Below are 18,310 nucleotides of genomic sequence, written 5' to 3' on the forward strand. Positions count from 1 at the left end.
AAAAAAAAAAAAAAAAAAAAAACGAGAGAGAAAAAGAAAAGAAAAAATGTTGCAAGGGGATATCGCTTGTATTTTAAAAGCGTATATACGCAGCGGGCGCAAGATCTTTTGACCTTTGAGCGCGTAACCTCCCGTTCAAACTGAATAAACTTGCATACGGAAGGTGTGCGACCCCGGTGGTCACAATGAAGTACAGGAACCACGCTTCCTGGTGCAATTTCAACCTTTTGTTACCATTATTTTCGTCATGACGTTTCATTCTATTTAACATTCCTTCGGTCTGATACCATGCATTGTTTTTCCAGCATGCGGAGAGAACCCTGTCCGATAATGTCCTCTCTTTGTGCATGAAACATTTCGTTCGGGAACGGCTTTTTTCCCACCTCTTTTCTTCTTTTCCTTTATTTTTCTGAAAGTATCGACGAGCCCGCGATTAAATGCAGCCGCATAAATACGATGACTTTACGATTCTTTGTTATTCATGACATTCTGGCGAATACGCCACTTTCCGTAGTATAGTTACCATGACGTCATTAGTCTTCTATTGTATTCGATGACACGTTTCTATCGAACTCGATACGGAATTATAGTCGCCAAGGGGGAATTGTAGATTACTCTGTAACGTTTCCTGGACGCATATTGCGAAATATATTTTCCAAAACCTCTCTATAAATTTCCTCGTGAAACCTTTCGAATCGATTCACCTACAAACGAATAAAAGATACTGTCGTTTAAAAAATTAATTATTCCGCCGGCGGATGATACGGCTACTATCTTTGTCCGTTTCCACGTAGATATGTATATATATATATATATACATATTTTTTTCATAGTCGTCACATACGAACGAAATTAAAGCTCAGGGCCTGCGATGCACACGCGCGCGTTTCAAGCATCGTATCATCGATCGTCTCCTTAAATGAAAGAAGTCCGGTTTGATTGCATCTCCAAGTGCATCGGGGCTAGAGAGATGAAGGGGGGAGGGTCAGGGAACATAACTACGCAAACAATATTTTCAAGTTGTAAATTTTCACATGTTCCTGCGATTTCCTTTTAGCGTATCGCGAGTTGCTACGCCACACATTCCGGCTATCGTATATGTACCATTCTCTGCTTCACTCGCACGTTTCTTCAAGAGGTATTTCTTTTATTCGCCAATTTTCACCCGTTCAATCCTAGAACTCTATAGAGAAACCAACGGGTCTGTTCGTTCTTCGAGTGTTCTTGAAAAATGAAATACACTAAGCGCAAGAGTCCCCGCCCTTCTACGCCACTGGAATAGCCCCTATATAATGTGTATAGAATAATGAAAATACCGCGATCAAATCAGCAACGTGGCAACGTCTACGATGGTAAAAGAACCTACCAGGTTTGTACACTCTGAAATAAAAAAATTTTCGGCTGTACGACTCTGTTGTGCAGAGTAAGCTTTTACCTGCATTTTCATTGCGTTACACCAATGCGAAAAGCCTTCTGTACACACGGCCCACATGGAACGGTGAAAAGGATACGCACAGGGGTCTTGATAGTTCAAATGCTGAGTTTGCAATCGATTAGCGATTCGAATAACGCTCCAGGTATCCCAAGTGTCAATTCTTTCGCAGAGCATACGTTCGAATGTCCCTAGACCTGTCAAAATCAATCGGTATTGAAGAAAAGAAGGCCAGATGTTCCAAGTGCCAAAAGAGGAGCGTAGATATTGCAGCAAGTACGGAATTTAATGCACTTCCGTTCTTCTTTCATGTCTCAATCGATATTTGGGGGTTCAACGTCACGATGCATGATCATTTTTTTCCTCCCCTTCGATATCAGCAGTATAATTTCACGAATGAAAAAGAAATTGACGAAATAATCTCATTTCTTTGTTTAAATTAAGAGACTGCCAAAATGTTACAGAGATATACTCTCAATAAAAGTTCAAAGTTTCCTTTGTAAGAGCCTTTAACCTTGAGTATTGACATTAGCATTGACCTTGCGCGAAGAAGTTGCGCTTTAGAGTTAAAATAATTTCACAAACTTTGGATTTCATTAAATTTTCAATTTAATTTATTGTTGTTTAAATGTACCGACACGACGGAGATTTTATTGAAATCGTTCCTAAATGTACGAAAAGGATATTTGTCAGAGAGGAAGTAACAAACAACTTTAAAAAATTATAAATTAAGGGTCCGAACGTATAGCTACCGATGTTACAAAAGATACAATAAATATTTATTACCTTACGATACGTAATAATTTTCAAGCTTATGTCCATAAATTTCCAATGTTTCGAAGGATTTCGCAAGATAAAGGCTAATTCATCCGTCTTCTATTTGTACAACCATTTTATTGCTAGGCAATCGCATTGAAATATTTCCTAGAAATCTAACCATTTTATTGGACAGCGCTTATGGTAAGATATATCGTTCTTTCAAAATTAGCCTTTAAGTATTTTGTAAATTGCGGATATTTTTAAAATAGCATACTTTTCTTGTTGTTAGAGTTTTTATTCAGAATCCACTTATATTTATTACATTATGAAAATTAAATTATCAGTGTAAAGTTAAAAAACCCCCCCCCCCGATTGTCAGCGATCGATGCTGCCATCTGTACTTTGCACGATGCGTTGTTCACCTTCTATTGAAAAGGCATGACTGAAATGCCGCAGTGTTTGTACGAAATCCCTTCAAAAGTGCTATTTTAAATTCGTAAATATCAAATGTGAGTCGCGAGTTTGTGTTGTGTATACTATGTATTATTTAGACGTTTCTTTGTTAGTACATTCATCAGCTTTTAGATTTTCGTCTATACACGTGTGACTTAACCTAGATTTCGAGAACTATCTATGAATAAAGTTTAAAGTTCAAAATTAAATATCATTAAATATATGAATTACTTATGCTGTTTTCAAAAAATATTCTTTACATTTCATTCATAATATGCATTTGTCATACTTTTATGATTTTATCACACTCGTTTCCTACGCAATCTGACGAAATCATTTTTCGTTTGCAGGGATATTTGTCATTTGTTTTTCCACACATAACTGCAATCGTTGCACTTTGCGTGTATAACCTCTTTATATTCAGAGTATGTTTTTTAATTTGCAGAATACTGCCAGATAGTCCTTGTTTTGACTTTACGGACGTCTATCTGAAGAAGAACATTCTTCAATCCGTAAAGCAATTATTTGGTGAAGAAGGAATCAAGTCTACTATAGACATCCTGAAATATAATTCGAAAGAACGCAGATGTATCTTAAGGTGCACTGATGAATCTTATGTACGTCTGAGAGCAGCTTTAACTGTAGCTGGGAAATACGAAGGACAGGCTTGTACCTATATTATTCACCGTGCCTCAGCAAATTTATTATCATTCAGTGCAGACAGTCGAAATTATCAACATTAAAGTACAAAGATTTAGAACAAATTAAAAAATTTAACCCAATTCATTCTTATATTTTTTTTAAGAAAAAAGTTGATTTTTTGCCTTCTATGTTCTTATTAATTAGTCAATAATGCCATTCATCCACAAAGATGGTAAAGATACTATAATCTTTGCTTCAAAGGAAGATCATGCAACACCTAGTAAAATAGAACTTCCAGAGCCAGAACCAAGTCCTGGTCTCTTATTATCCAGTGGTGAGATCAATTGGAACTGCCCTTGTTTGGGTGGTATGGCTACTGGACCATGCGGTTTGGAATTCCGCGAAGCCTTTTCTTGTTTTCATTATTCAACTGCGGAACCGAAAGGTTCAGATTGTTACGATGCATTTAAAACTATGCAAACGTGCATGGTACAGTATCCAGCATTGTATGGGAAAAAAGAAGGATCTTTAGAGGATCTAGAAGATGAAGACCCAATGGAAGAGCATGCAAAAAATTTAGAAGTGGACAACAAAGGTTCCCATTTAGAATCAAAAGTGAAAGAGTTACCTCATACATCCAGTGTGGAAACGGGAATAGAACAATCCAATGCCAAGTGAATGTTTGTGAATAAATAATTAATGTATTTGTATAGTATAGGTAGAATAAATTTTTCAGGACTTAATGAAACAAGATCTCTGAAGTTTATGAATAAGGGATAGGTTGTGCAAGAAAGCATTTTTGTAAAAATAAAGTACTTCTAAATGCTGCTTTCTACTTACCTGTTTTTTAACCTATTTAGTACAATAATGCACAATTGGTTGCATCAGTTTTCTTTTTTCATTTCAAAATATTTGTACATCGTCACAGACATATCATTTTTCATTTCTTCCCTTTTCAAATTAAAACGAATTACCAAAATGTACAATTAAGTAAATTTTATTACGCATTTTTGTACTTCGAATTTCAGTTCATTGTACATACTTTGTATGTAGTAAACAATAAATAGTTCCTAGAATTGATATATCACTCCCCTTCCCTTCACTCGTGACGCACAATTTAAAAAGAGAGATAATCTCTTTTTGTGACTGATATCGAGTTTTGAATATCTTACTTTGTCGCGCGGCGACAAGATGGTTGACGTCACGGCCGTTCGATGGCGGTGCAGTCATTCTCTACGAGGAAGACTGAACCAATGGTGTGACGTCAACGACCTCCCCTCTTCCGTTCCAACCCTTTGGACAGTTGGCTCGTGTATACAACCTCTACCACCACGCCGCGGTCGTTTACCACCACCACTGTTGTACCGAATCTCACTACTACTAATACTAATACTACTACTACTACAAGCTCCACCATCGTCATCGTCATCGCCATCACACCATGAGTTTGGCGTTCGTCGAGCGTTTCGTACGGACAGAGAACCAGCGATGTGTTTTCGTTTCGTAACGTTGATGGAAGTAACTAAACACAGGTGACGTCGCGTACCGTGCGGAGAACGTATGTTGGTGCATCGATTTCGATAACGGGGGAACACGAGAGAGTTGGTGCGAGCAAAGTACGGGAGAGACAATCAGAACGAGGAATTTCGTGACGAACCGTGTCGGACGTTCGTAAGTTGGATACGTTCCTTGGCAGTGACTGAGAGTATCCCAAAGTGTCGTAGAGACCATTTGCAGAAACTTTCTCTCGAAATTTTCGCCTAGAACCATGGACCCACCGAAAAAAGAGAAGAAACACAAGGAGAAAAGAAGGTGAGCGAAACTGTGTGTAAATTAAAGCCCAATGCCGCCCGTATGGATATTACTTTGCTTCTGCCTCGAGCTTTTGTCTGATTTTCACGAGGGAATTTCAAGCATGTTTGTTAAGCAAGGACGTTCTACCTTGTTCGATCGCATGATTGTTCGTAGAGCCACTGTTTGGCTCTTGGAATTCATGAACACCAAAGGCAAATTCAGTGTATCGCGCGCGCGCATGTCGCGTTCAGTATGCGTGAGTGAGTGCGTGCATGTTGACGCAATCGCGTTTCCTCCGAGCGGTATCTCTCTCTCTTCTCTCTCTCTCTTTCTCTCTCTCGTACTCTTTTTGTTCCTTTTTCATCGCCGATATTTTTTTCTCCCCACTTTTCGTTACAAGATTACTTTTGCCTCTTCCCTCTAATAATCCGATCTCTTTTCATTCGCTCTTCAGCTACGAGCTGGATAATCAAAGTAAAAAAATAAAAAAATATTTTCCGTACTAGGAAAATGCAGAGGTATTTCATCCGGTTAAGATGTAACTTTGGTTTTTACGTGGCAGTAGCGTTATATCGATAAAACCCGCGGTGGTCTCGAAAATCTGGGCGTGGATTTAGCGATTTCTCTTTTTTTCTGTTCAAATTGCGCGCCATTCGAACAAAGTTACATGCATTCAAGTACCCCCTGGGTAGTAATTCCATTCTAAGGCCAAAGTGCGAGCTTTCTCGCCTTCCCTGTGCGTTGTATTGTATCGCAATAGAAAAGCAAGCTATACTGTACATAAATCGTGCTGCGTATTTGTTTTTCCGGCTTTTTCCACGCAAGGTATTCATTCTAATGACGAGGATCGTACTGTATACATATTTACTTGCTGGAACAGCAACTATTTGTATTTGAACATAATACGTTTGGAAATTAAGAAATAGGAAATAGCGTGTAACAGTGTCATAACCTAAAAATTTGCCGTGAAAACGTACGTGTATATACAGTACTGCGATATTATATTTCCTCACCAGTTTTCAAGATGTGAAATTCTCGTTCGAAAGTTGCGCACGTACGTGACGAATAAATCGGAGCCGATCATAAAAATAGTTGGATCGTTTTCTCGGAACCATTAAAATTTAGATAAATCAAGAGCGCTAGTGTCACGCGCCGCATCGTGTATATACGTATATATGTATGTTACGTATATGTATCATACGTATATGTGTATATACGTATGTTAATTTCGAACAGTATAATCAAAGAAACTACACGGAGATAAAACTGTTGTTCTCATCCGTATTTACATGTATGTCAATTCTGTGGTTTTTCCACAGATGAGTATGTCTGTATTTTCCTAGTGTTTTTTTTTTTCTTTTTTTTTTTTACTTTCAGAGATACAATTGAACGGTAAGAACCAAACTATAGGACACATTAATAAATTAATTTCTATGGACGAACCAATCAACGAACGATCAATTGTTGCTTGACGATGAACATTAGTTATCGTATCTCAATCGTTGTAGCGTTTGAAAGATGCTCCTACACATGTACATCGATATACGAATACGCAAACGTGAACAAACGTAATAGCGTGTTATTACATGAATTCATAATGACGGTTCGGTTTTTCGTATAACCTCATTTGGAGTAAAGGGAGAACTCTCTCTGCTTGAGGCTATACGTATATAGATATATGTGTTTCCCTTGTGCGACGCACACCAAAGAGATGATCGCTCGTTCGGTAGTATATTCATATGACGAGCAAACATGCGACCTTCTGGAAACTTTCTTTTCCCGATTAGTCCCGTATATTAACTGATTGTCTATAGGAACTATCGAATTTCAAACTATTTTTAGCAGCCTATTGTAGTGTAACAGTTGCATGTATTTTTCAAATACACGTCAATTATAGGAAACTTTTTCTTTACACTTGTTGTTGATCTGATCGATTTCTACGTATTGAAATGATTAAGAGTAATGAAAGATACCTGCATATCTTTGCATAAGATGGGACATTCATTTTCTATCCGTTGTTGAATAATTGAATTCAACGATTTATAAGTGGGAATTAATCTGGGATTGAAATGATTCAACAGAGCTTATTTTTGACGTGTTTATGAAAAATTTTAAGTCAACTCTGTAGATTGATCACAAAGCTTTTATATGTTTTTTTATGAAAGATTTACAACTGCTCATTAACTATTCAGAATCAAGTGTCCTTTGTGAAAAGTTTTAAATTCAATGGATTGAGCACAAAGATTTTATATATTTATTTCTTTATGAGACATTTACAATTAAAAACAAATTAAGCATATTGTGCTAACGAACCAGTAACTATACAGAATCAAGGTATTGCTTATGAAAGATTCTAAATAGAATTTATAGATTAAGCACAAAGATTTATATATATATATATATATATATATATATATATATATATTTCTTTATAAAACACTTACAACTAAAAGTAGGTTAAGCACATTAAGAACAAACCATTAACTGCTCAGAATCAGGTGTCGTTTATGAAAACTATTAAATAGATCCCATAGACAGAGTTTAAAGATTTTCTATACATTATTTATAAAACATAATTAAAAACAAGTTATTGTGAATGAATCATTAACTATTCAGAATCAGGTTGTTTTGTTGTTTATGAAAAGTTCTAAATAGAGTCTATAGAGTCTATAGATCACAAAGGTTTTATGCACTTCCTTATGAAACATTTACAATTAAAAATAGATCAAGCACGGTTGTGAATAAACCATTAGTTGCGGAGAATCAGGTGTTGTTTATGAAAACTCTTAAATGGATTAATCCATAGATTAATCACAAAGGTTTTATCTACTTCCTTATGAGTCATTTACAATTAACAACAGATCAAGCACACTGTGAATAAACCATCAACCACTCAGAATCAGGTGTCGTTTATGAAAAGTTTTAAACAGATTTCACAGATTGATCACAAAGCTTTTCTATGTTTTTTTTTTTTTTTTTAAATAGCTTAAACAAATTGCTACTGAACGATTAACTACTCAGAATCAAGTTAAGCGACAGATTTTTCAAACAAAGCGGATGGCACGTGATACCGCCCGTTCCTCGGTTTTGATTCATTGTGATTCAGCGGATTGCAAAATCGCGAAAGCGTGGAGAATACGTCCATCTGTTCTAATTCGATCTGATCCGTTCCAAAGATATTTCACAATAGCCACGGTCGAACTCACAAGATTAAATGCCTCTGAAATCATGATAGAATTGGAAGAAAATTTGACTTCTTACGCAAGCCGATTTGACTTCTTGCTTTCGAGAAAATCGAAAATTCGTATCAGGTACATGTAGGTTTCAACACGTTTGAATTTGGCTAATATCCGAGGCTAGTTAAAATTGGAAAATATCTAGGTTTCTCGCTTACCAGATGTTCCAACAAAGCTTCGCGTAGTGCTTTTTAATCTAATAGATTATCGGATTCATTTGATATCGGCTTCCACTGATTCGTTTCGACGTAAACATCAGGCATTTTTAGGCAAAATCGGCTGATTTTTCGAAGATCTATAGTAGAAGGGAGACTAACGTAATTGGAAGATCAATCGTGATAGGCCGGTGAACGAAATCGAGAGAAGCTGGTCAACCGCGATTGGTAGTATCGTTATCGTCGAAAGATAACCATCGTTCCGAGTGTTCAAGACAACAAGGTTTTGTGTTCTCTGGTTCTAGTATCGCATGAGACGTCGAGTCAGCGAAAATTCAATCCTACCGAGAACGATTTCCAAGTGCGTTTCTAGACGAGGCTGAATGAGAATGTCGTCTGGCTGCGATCGTCCGCAGGATACAGTCTTGCACGAGATTGGACATGTTACAGTTGTGCCAAATACGACACGCGTATGTTCTCCTGTGTTTTAATCGGCCATACGTGCGATCGTTCGTTTGACAGCACGCGCCAATCGACCAAAACGAGTCTTCGAAGCAGAAAGAAAAGCCGCAAAGCTGAGAGAAGTGGTGGAAATATATACGTAGGAAAAGAGGAAAGTCAAATGAGGGCGAATAGCTTGTACGGAGTTAATCTCTCGCAGTGGTGAAGAGTGATAGAGGAGAGAAGAGAGAATCGAAGAAAGGAACGCGCGTGGCCACTTACAGCAGCAGCAGCGTTTCGTGATAAGAGAAAGAAGAAAAGAAAGATCGCGTCAGAGGAATAGGAGAAAGGGAGAAGAGGGAAGGTGCACACATGGCAGAGAGGGGGAAGTAAAATCAGGCCAAAGTTTTATTTGTCGTCGCTTGATCATTGACGTAGTCGAACTAACGGTGAAGAAGAGGAGGCGTCTGTGACGTCTCGACTGATCGTAAAAATCAGGATTCTCGCCGGGTACATCTTTTTTCCTGAACCGGTTGACCCTTAAGGTTCATCAGCGATCGGCGAAGCGATCGAGCCACGATGATCGCGCCACGTGTCCAGCCGATCGGTACGCTGCCCGACGATGAGCCCGGTCGTTGCTCCAGCTGGATTGCCAGACAGCCGGGCCATGCAAACTTTTATGACGACGATCGACCCACTCTACCGTCTTGCCGATTCGCTCGTGCACAGATCCAACAATCCCTTCCAGTCAGCGACTATCGCTCGCTTAATCCCTGCGCGGAGAGATCTTACGACGATCGACGCGGGGATCCGACGTTCGAGTCGCTTCCTTATCAAGCTTCCCTGCCGTGCGCGGAACCGTCGGCCTCTATCGAGCAATTGCAATCTCAATTGCAGCCGCCGCAGTGTAGCCAGTTTCGTGACTGTGCGCAAAATCTGGTGCACGGGGGCGGCAAGAGCTGCCAGCTGGGCCCGATTGACGTCGAGGATCTAGCTCTGTACTTCGAGCCCGACAAACCGCCCTCGATCAATTGCCCTCCGCGTGTCTATCGGCCATCGTCGTCGTCGTCCGACTCGTCCAACTTTCGTCGAGCAAAGTCGACGAGGTACGGTCCCTATCCAAGTTTGGCCAGCGGCTGCAAACCACTCGAGCGATCTGGATTTTCGTCCAGCGACGAGCTTCTGTTGCCCAGCGTGAATTGGCTCGACGAGCGTGAATTCTGCGACGATTGTCCTCAACCGTTCGCATTTTGCACCGAGGAACGATGGCTCCAGTGTCCGGCGAGCGACCGTTGCCCTCTGTACGACACCGCCTACACCCATGGACAAAACGTCCTGCCACCGTGCCTGCTCGAGGACCTGCGAAACGAGTGTCGGTTCCGATACGGATGCGACGAGGACGAGCAGCTACTCGAAGATTATTTGTAAGTGCTCGGTTCACCGGGCAGTACGAGTTCGAAGTTTCGTTTCTTTTTCTTTTTTTTTTCTTTTTTTTTATTTGTTTGCTACAGGATAGGGTACATACGTATGTCTCTTCAATCGCAGTTCGTTCCGATAACGTAGACCGTATGAATGTCAAATAGCAATAGGTGTTGGACTTCCTTGTTTGAGAATTTTATTCCAGTATCCCTCTGTTGCTCGTCAACGATAAACGCGGATTTTCTCGTATTTGCGCGGAAATGTAAAAATGCAAACACGCGTAAGCGCAATTGTAATATTTATTCACTGGATAATATTAAATCTCTGTTTGCGCAGATCCTGCTTCGTCGTCGCCTGTGTGTGATTCACAAAAGCGCAAATATCCTTAGTTTTCTTCTTTTTTTTTTTTTTTTTTTAGCGATCGGAAGATTAAACGAAACACGCGAGCATTTTGTTCCACGACGATGGCGCCAAGTTCCATGATCGTTCCCAGGGAATTTCTGTGTTTAACGATTTTGATAAGAGGCCGATCGCTTCGAAGGGGAAACCATGGTAGCATTTTGAAGGAACGGATAAAAAAGCACCGTTCGAAGGTCGTTTTGTACGAAAGATAACGACCGTTTCGAGATAGCCGGGACGTGACGAGACGTCTGTTCGATGTGAATCTCACCTTCGCCCTATATTCACGCCATTCCGTTTTACAATGACTGACGTTTAATATTCGACGCTGAAACATTGAAACTGTCGCGAAATTTTGTCAAAGCTAGCGCAACGATATGAACTTGGGCTTATCTTGAAGTTGGAAGCATCGAAATGAGCTTTTTTTCACAGAATGTGTCGTTCATTTTATTCTCGAATGTTTTTATATGACGTAACGATGGATAAATGAAGATACTCAATTGTAATCGTAAAGACATTAAGAAATTTTTTCACGACTCTTGAATCGACGATGAATTTGAAGATTGAAAATTCCACTTTACAACGATCGCTTAAAACTTACTGTACGATTTTTTTTTTTTTTTTGTCTTTTATTGACCTTTATTTTATTTTGTTAATTTATTGAACTTTGAACATCGGGCGAAAAAACGACAATTTCTTGAATTTTCGTCATTAATATCCGTAGTTCAATAATCGTGATTCAAGGTTCGAAGGGTCGTTGTAAAGAGGAGGCTTCGATCTTTAAACCCATTGCAAATTCAATCGTGAAAAATATTTTTCAACATTTTCACGTACTGTGACAGTTTATGATATTTTCGAGAAGACAAATGTCTTTAGTTTTCCTACCTGACATGTTGCCTTCAGAAACATTGAAAGATTTCCCTTGGAACTGAATTTACAACGGATTTAAAGATCGAAGCCTCCTCTTTACAACGAGGCCTCTAAATTACGATTTGCTCCATTTCATTGTACAACATTTTGAGTATTAGACAAAAATGAATACAACGACGAAAATGTCGCTATTTTATGATAATATTTTAGAATAAAATGGACAAGCAGAGGCTCCAAATTCAAATTTTTATTATCGTACGATCTCTTTTTGAATAATTATAAATTTTGCTACATTTATTTTATAAAGCGAGTCCAAATTTTTATTATCGTACGATCTCTTTTTTGAATAATTATAAATTTTGCTACATTTATCTTATAAAGTGAGTCCAAGTATTTTATTATCGTACGATCTCTTTTTGCATAATTATAAATTTTGCTACGTTTATCTTATAAAGCAAGTCCAAATTTTTATTATCGTACGATCACTTTTTGCATAACTATAAATTTTGCTACATTTATCTTATAAAGTGAGTCCAAGTATTTTATTATGGTACGATCTCTTTTTGAATAATTATAAATTTTGCTACATTTATCTTATAAAGTGAGTCCAAGTATTTTATTATCGTACGATCTCTTTTTGCATAATTATAAATTTTGCTACGTTTATCTTATAAAGCGAGTCCAAATTTTTATTATCGTACGATCACTTTTTGCATAACTATAAATTTTGCTACATTTATCTTATAAAGTGAGTCCAAGTATTTTATTATGGTACGATCTCTTTTTGAATAATTATAAATTTTGCTACATTTATCTTATAAAGTGAGTCCAAGTATTTTATTATCGTACGATCTCTTTTTGCATAATTATAAATTTTGCTACATTTATTTTATAAAGCGAGTCCAAGTTTTTATTATCGTACAATCTCTTTTTGAATAATTATAAATTTTGCTACATTTACCTTATAAAGTGAGTCCAAGTTTTTATTATCGTACGATCTCTTTTTGCATAATTATAAATTTTGCTACATTTATCTTATAAAGTGAGTCTAAGTATTTTATTATCGTACGATCACTTTTTGCATAACTATAAATTTTGCTACGTTTATCTTGCTACAGTCAATCGTCGTCGGTCATTCCGACTTCGAATTTCGGATAACGTGGGGTGATCATGCATTTCCACGATCGAGCGTTCAGATATACGTACATACCGTTGTCATCTCGTTAGGAATCACAACCTTTATCTAACAGCACGATCGTTGTTTTCGTAACTTCGAAACAGTCGATCGATCACGTCACATTACGCAATGGAGGTTGGAAAGAAACGTCGATCCGTCGATCAGATATGTTTCTCGTTTAATTCGAAAGCGTTTAACGAAATTGCGAAACTACTTGAGTAATTGATACGAAAAATTTCCCTTGGACACGGGAATTGTAGATCGCCACGCTGTTCCAAATCGGGGCCTCTCAAACTTTGCCACTTTATGCAAATATTTTCGCAACTCTGGGTACAGAGGTATATAAACTGTCTTTTAGGAATTAAAGCATTTGCTAATGATAAATCGTAAGGAAAATTTGTCAAATTTATAAAATTATTCGAGGACTATTCCTCGGTATATATATATACTAATCTTTTGGTAAAATTTGCTCAAACTTAACAGTTACCCCAGTTATGAAAATTATAAATGAAAGTTACTAAACTTATCTTAATCTAATTTAGTAAATTTCGTATTCTGGACGAATAGTAGAGGCTCGTTTATTTGCGAGTTTGAAAGAAAAAGGTACACGGAGTAACGGAGTGGATTGAGCGTGAATTGAACAGGGAATCGAACGTTTTCGCGTGTTGCAGGAGCAACGAGAAGAGGAAGGAGAAGTCACGGGACGCTGCACGATGCCGTCGAAGCAAGGAGACGGACATTTTCACGGAGTTGGCTGCCGCTCTTCCGGTGCCACCGGAACAGGCAGCTCATTTAGATAAGGCCAGTGTCATGAGACTAGCAATCGCCTATCTCAAAGTTCGTTCCGTGGTCGATTCCAGTAAGTATTTATTTACATTCTGATCCTCTTCTTCGCTCGAAGTTCGAAAGCTCACACTACTATCTCAGCTTGCTTCTTGCTTTAGTTCCAGGAACGGTGGCCAAGTCCGAAACGTTGAATCAGATGGACGAGTTATTTTCCAAAGCTCTGAACGGGTTCATGTTGGTATTGTCCAGCGATGGAAACATGATCTACCTTTCGGAGAATGTCAGCGATTATCTCGGTGTCTCTCAGGTGCGTTTGCCGGTCCGGTGAAGAGGGTAGAAAGGAAGGAAGGGAGTGGATCACCTGAAAGGATTCGTTCTTGCTCGTTTCAGATGGACATGATGGGTCAGAGCGTGTACGAGTATAGTCACCCGTGCGACCACGAGGAGCTGCGGGAATGCCTGTCCTCGAAGCCGCCCGAGAACAACGACAAACGCACGTGCAGTTTCTTCCTGCGGCTTAAGTGCACGTTGACCAGCAAAGGAAGGAAGGTCAATCTGAAAAGCGCTTCGTACAAGGTTAGGCTTTGCGAGAAAATACGTCGAAGGAACTTCGTCGAGCAAACACGAACAAAAAGCGATTGAGAGAGATATTTGTCGATTACGCAATGTGTCCTTTTCTGTGTCAGGTGATTCATTGTACCGGTAGGTTGACATACATCCGCGATCCAGCGTCGAGTCGATCGGAGAACGAGGCGAACGAGGACGCGGAGCAGAAAAGCGACGACGAGGAGAACGAACGTGACACCGGCGCCTCGTTGGTGCTGCTTGGATGTCCCATACCGCATCCCAGCAACATAGAGATACCTTTGGGACGTCACACGTTCCTCTCGAAGCACAGCCTCAGCATGAAGTTCACGTACGCCGACGAGAAGTGAGTGCAGGCTATGAAACGACGGTGTCAAACGCTCGCGTAGAGTGATGTTTTTCTTTTTTTACGTTTCTTTCCTTCTTATTCTCAACCCGATAGGTTGGCCGAGTATCTGGGCTGGGACAGCGAGGAGCTAGTTGGACAATCCGTTTTCGAGTTTCATCACGCCCTCGATAATTTGGCTCTGGACAAGTCTTTCAAGTCGTGTGAGTAGACGCCAATTGACGGCCATTTGAATAAGAAGCGGTCGTTCACCACCCACTCGCTGTTTGCATTAGCACGCGTGCGAAAAAAAAAAAAAAAAGAGAATGAAGGATTTCCACGTGTAACGTCCTAATTCGAGTGAAATATAAATTCGTGCGTTCTTTTTATTTTTGAGAATAAAGCAGACGACGTTTCACAAAAATTTCAGACAGACTTCCTCTCAAATCTCGAAAAGGAGATTTAACTTTTGAAAAATAAAGAGATCTAGCTGTTTTGTTTTTTTTTTTTTTTTTTTCGAGCGGAATATCCTCTGGAATTGCCCCTTCCGGTCGCAACGTTTTGCATCTAACACGGCATCGATCGATGTACATGACCGCCATGGAAATAAAAAGAAAAGGTTAAATCGTGGCTGCTGGATGGGAGGAGGGTGTCGGTTAGTTTCGGGTTGAACGACATCATAAAAAGAAGGATTTCAAGGGTAGCAATCCTCTTAACGAGGATTATTTTAGGGTCTGGCGCGTTTTACGTGTTACTATATTTAATTGGTAGCTAGGACCAACAACTGTTGTTGCGTGTTTTAGCTTCGTTTTATCGGAAGGATAACGTATAAAACGATACGTTTTCAGCGACGGTCAATCATTTTTATTTGTTCTTCAAATTTCCTTGAAAAAGAAAAATTGAGTTAGGCTTCTTACTATTGTAGAGATTCTGGAGATTCTGCGATCGGATCTCTCTGATCTCGCCTCTCTCGTTTCTCCGATTTACGCGAAGGGACCAGTGACACGTGCGCTCGCGATAACCTTCGAAGAACCATCTAAAAACCGTGCGTAAATCCCGATAAGCCGATCCGTGACTGTTATAAAAATTTACGGTGAAAGTGTCGAGTAATCGTCGATCGGTTTACCGGATAGAAGCGAGAAGCGTTCGAGAAATTTTGCTTCCTCTCGCCTGGCTGATGCATCAGCGTCAATGATACATCGACAAATTGCACAGATTTTTGTAATTCTGTCCGTCTCTACGTAGCTGTAATTAATTCCGCTATTGCCTCACGTTGCTCGATCAAAATTTTTCACGTTCACGCGCGAGAAATCGAAGGTGGGGAGAGATTGGCAATTCTGGCGCGAAACTTTCGTCATCCAGGATGCGTTGCGTGCGCAATGTCGACGCCACTTTATATAGGGCCAGGGAGGCCGCGTGCACCAAAGAGTTCGAAACAGATTCGCGAGCATCCTTCGCAACATCATCTGATATAACCTGCTTCGGCTGCTTGTTTCAGTGTTCAGCAAGGGACAGTGCGAGACAGTGGCGTACAGATTCCTTGGGAAGCGAGGCGGTTACGCGTGGGTCGTGACACAGGCGACCCTGATCCACTGCACGAAACAGCAGAAACCACTGTCGGTCGTCTGCGTGAATTACATTCTAAGGTAGGATCTCACCGATCGATCTCTCGTCGTTCACGTCCGTCTGCATGAAAAGATTGTCGCACGGAGTATCTTCCACTTCCGCTTTTGTTTCTGTGTGTGTGTCGCATGCTTACACTCATGAAAGAAAGTTTCCCCCCTCCGATTGTTTAAGATGGAGAAACGAATCAAAAAGGTCGAATGAAAAAAAAAAAAGAATCTGAATTTTCATTCATCTCGTTTCAAACGAGAAACGAGCATTGTCTCACACGGAATGACGGAGAGAAGCGTATATCGCGTGCTTTTCTCTTTTTAATCGAAAGTTTCACTTCGATTTGTCTTCCAATTTGTCGGCCCTCGTCAGATCACGCGTTTCTCGTTCAGCTTTCTTTTTATCTAGACGAAACGAATCCCGGCCCACGGGTGCTAATCACGCAAGGTAAGTGGCTCTTTCATTTTTTTTTTTTTTTCTTTTTTTCTTCTTGCATGCCGACTTTGGATTTCGTTTATCGGCTGGAATCTGACGTCCATTTTCCTCCTCGCTCCTGCCCCCTCGTTCTTACGGAAGATACTTCTGACCTGCCAACGACTTCTCCGCCTTGTGTCTCCGTTTTATGAGGCGGATTTGTCGCGAAGATCGAGAGTCAGCTTTCGTCCCCTTTTTATTTACGTCCTGCGGCTATATAGGGAATTACAGAGATCGTCGTCCTCTGTACGTAACGTATACCGTGCGTTTTCGAGAACTTGCGTCAGATTTTCGGGCACGTACTTGCGATCAACGCGTATTGTCGAGAGTTGGGGAACGATTGTGGATGGCAAAAGGATAAAAGGTAGTTTCCTTCTCACAATTTACCGTCACACTGCGTTACAATTTTATTGTGTGACAATTTCGGCCGACAAAACTGTTTTTTCAACCACTTGCGGTGGCAACTGATTGCGGACCATAACGAGTGACCAACACCGTACATATACAATAATTCGTCGCTTTCGTTTTCTTTTTGAACTCGTCGGTACGATATCGCCGGACAGAAATTATCGAGAAGCAATATAGGCGAAATTGATTATCTGCTTTGCCTATTTTGTTTTTTACTTTAAATGTGTACTCCAAAACTGAGGAAATATTACAATTTTGGGACAAAGATGCTAGCAAATTTAGTAAAGATGGCACATTTATTTTTTGCAATGGAAGTAGATTTTTCAACTGTTCACATATATGCGATCAAAGGCGTGAAGAGGTTAATTTTGTGAGAAATCTAGCCGAGACGAGATAACTTCGAGAGAATTCCAGGCGTGTGACGCGCGCGCGCGAATTACACGTTCTTTCTGCGAAACGTAGAAAACCGGCGATTGTTAGCGATAATAGAGGCGTTAACTACGATGCCACGTGGCGACCGTGAGCTGGCAGTGAACTAGGCGACTTTTATTCATTAACATGAATCAAACTCCGCTACTATATCGTAACAGTTTAAAAATCGTTGGAATAAAAAAAGTTAAAACATTCAAATTAGTTAAAATATTAATACACTAGAAATACAAACGGAAATCGTGGGATTAGTTAAAATAGTTTGAATAAAAGAATCAAAACATTTACTCAAATCGATTAAAATATACTAGAAATAGAATATGAAAATAGAATTCAAACTAATCAAATTCGAACTTAAATTAAAATACTCGTTTCTTCAAGAATTAAAATACTCACCGTGTTATCTTTCAAATGAAATTTTGTTACATAACTAATCTTTTTTTAATATTTTTAATTGCGAAACAATTATACACAATGACCGGATATCTTCATTTGAACAAAGAGAAACAAAGATGACACCAGAATCTATTTTCAACCAGAGACTGAAAACCGAAATACTTTGAGGTTTAGGTATTACACCCAGAGACTGAAACCGAAATATTGTGAGGTATTATACCGGTTTTTGCTCCCATATTATCGTAATACAACCGCTATTTGGAAGATCGGTTTTAATACCGGTATAAGACGGTCGTACCGGTATTTTCATACGTATTTTATCGGTATTTGATGTCAACAACGGTAAAAATACCGAAATATATATCGGTACGGTACCGCTTTACTGGCGGAAACACATTTTTCATTTTCTACGTACAGTGACTCTTATTAATATTCGGACATTATGCTATTCAAAATATTGTTGTGGATTTCGATTGTTTATAATAGTAAATTTGGATTAATTTTTTAATAATATAA

At 39.3% G+C, this 18,310-nt stretch overlaps 3 protein-coding genes across 5 annotated transcripts; all 3 read left to right on the top strand.

Annotated features, from left to right (window-relative positions):
• Window positions 1-2,567: 2,567 nt before the first annotated feature.
• Window positions 2,568-3,594, top strand: LOC122531798 (ribonuclease P protein subunit p14). Of its 2 annotated transcripts, none has more exons than XR_006307401.1 (2): window positions 2,568-2,700; window positions 3,090-3,292. XR_006307401.1 is itself a non-coding variant. In XM_043660003.1 (2 exons), exons 1-2 carry the CDS (start codon window positions 2,730-2,732, stop codon window positions 3,385-3,387), a joined length of 321 nt encoding a protein of 106 aa, XP_043515938.1. In that variant the 5' UTR covers window positions 2,596-2,729; the 3' UTR covers window positions 3,388-3,594. The 2 variants fall into 2 exon arrangements, 1 of the variants encoding a protein (XP_043515938.1); XM_043660003.1 differs by having other exon boundaries at window positions 2,596-2,752; window positions 3,090-3,594.
• On the top strand, window positions 3,497-4,121 carry LOC122531797 (mitochondrial intermembrane space import and assembly protein 40). The gene has a single exon (XM_043660001.1). The coding sequence runs from the start codon at window positions 3,497-3,499 to the stop codon at window positions 3,962-3,964; it is 468 nt and encodes a 155-aa protein (XP_043515936.1). The 3' UTR covers window positions 3,965-4,121.
• Window positions 4,122-4,565: 444 nt separating this feature from the next.
• Window positions 4,566-16,139, top strand: LOC122531796 (hypoxia-inducible factor 1-alpha). Of its 2 annotated transcripts, none has more exons than XM_043660000.1 (7): window positions 4,566-5,098; window positions 13,449-13,636; window positions 13,722-13,870; window positions 13,954-14,139; window positions 14,250-14,494; window positions 14,591-14,697; window positions 15,972-16,138. In XM_043660000.1, the coding sequence occupies exons 1-7, from the start codon at window positions 5,055-5,057 to the stop codon at window positions 16,121-16,123; spliced, it is 1,071 nt and encodes a 356-aa protein (XP_043515935.1). In that variant the 5' UTR covers window positions 4,566-5,054; the 3' UTR covers window positions 16,124-16,138. The 2 variants fall into 2 exon arrangements, with proteins under 2 accessions (XP_043515935.1, XP_043515934.1); XM_043659999.1 differs by lacking the exon at window positions 4,566-5,098 and adding an exon at window positions 9,076-10,336 and having other exon boundaries at window positions 15,972-16,139.
• The last annotated feature ends 2,171 nt before the right edge of the window (window positions 16,140-18,310 follow it).

Source organism: Frieseomelitta varia, unplaced genomic scaffold (genome assembly GCF_011392965.1).
Source record: "Frieseomelitta varia isolate USP_RPSP 00005682 unplaced genomic scaffold, Fvar_1.2 scaffold_417, whole genome shotgun sequence".
Lineage (NCBI taxonomy): Eukaryota > Metazoa > Arthropoda > Insecta > Hymenoptera > Apidae > Frieseomelitta > Frieseomelitta varia.

Excerpts from the sequence above, each read along its gene's own strand:
- LOC122531798 (XM_043660003.1), top strand. The coding sequence starts at position 2,730 with ATGTATTATTTAGACGTTTCTTT. Across the intron at positions 2,753-3,089 it reads TATTATTTAGACGTTTCTTT|AATACTGCCAGATAGTCCTT; the intron begins GTTAGTACATTC and ends TTTAATTTGCAG.
- LOC122531796 (XM_043659999.1), top strand. The coding sequence starts at position 9,492 with ATGATCGCGCCACGTGTCCAGCCGATCGGTACGCTGCCCGACGATGAG. Across the intron at positions 10,337-13,448 it reads CAGCTACTCGAAGATTATTT|GAGCAACGAGAAGAGGAAGG; the intron begins GTAAGTGCTCGG and ends CGCGTGTTGCAG. Across the intron at positions 13,871-13,953 it reads ATTATCTCGGTGTCTCTCAG|ATGGACATGATGGGTCAGAG; the intron begins GTGCGTTTGCCG and ends TGCTCGTTTCAG.
- LOC122531797 (XM_043660001.1), top strand. The coding sequence starts at position 3,497 with ATGCCATTCATCCACAAAGATGGTAAAGATACTATAATCTTTGCTTCA.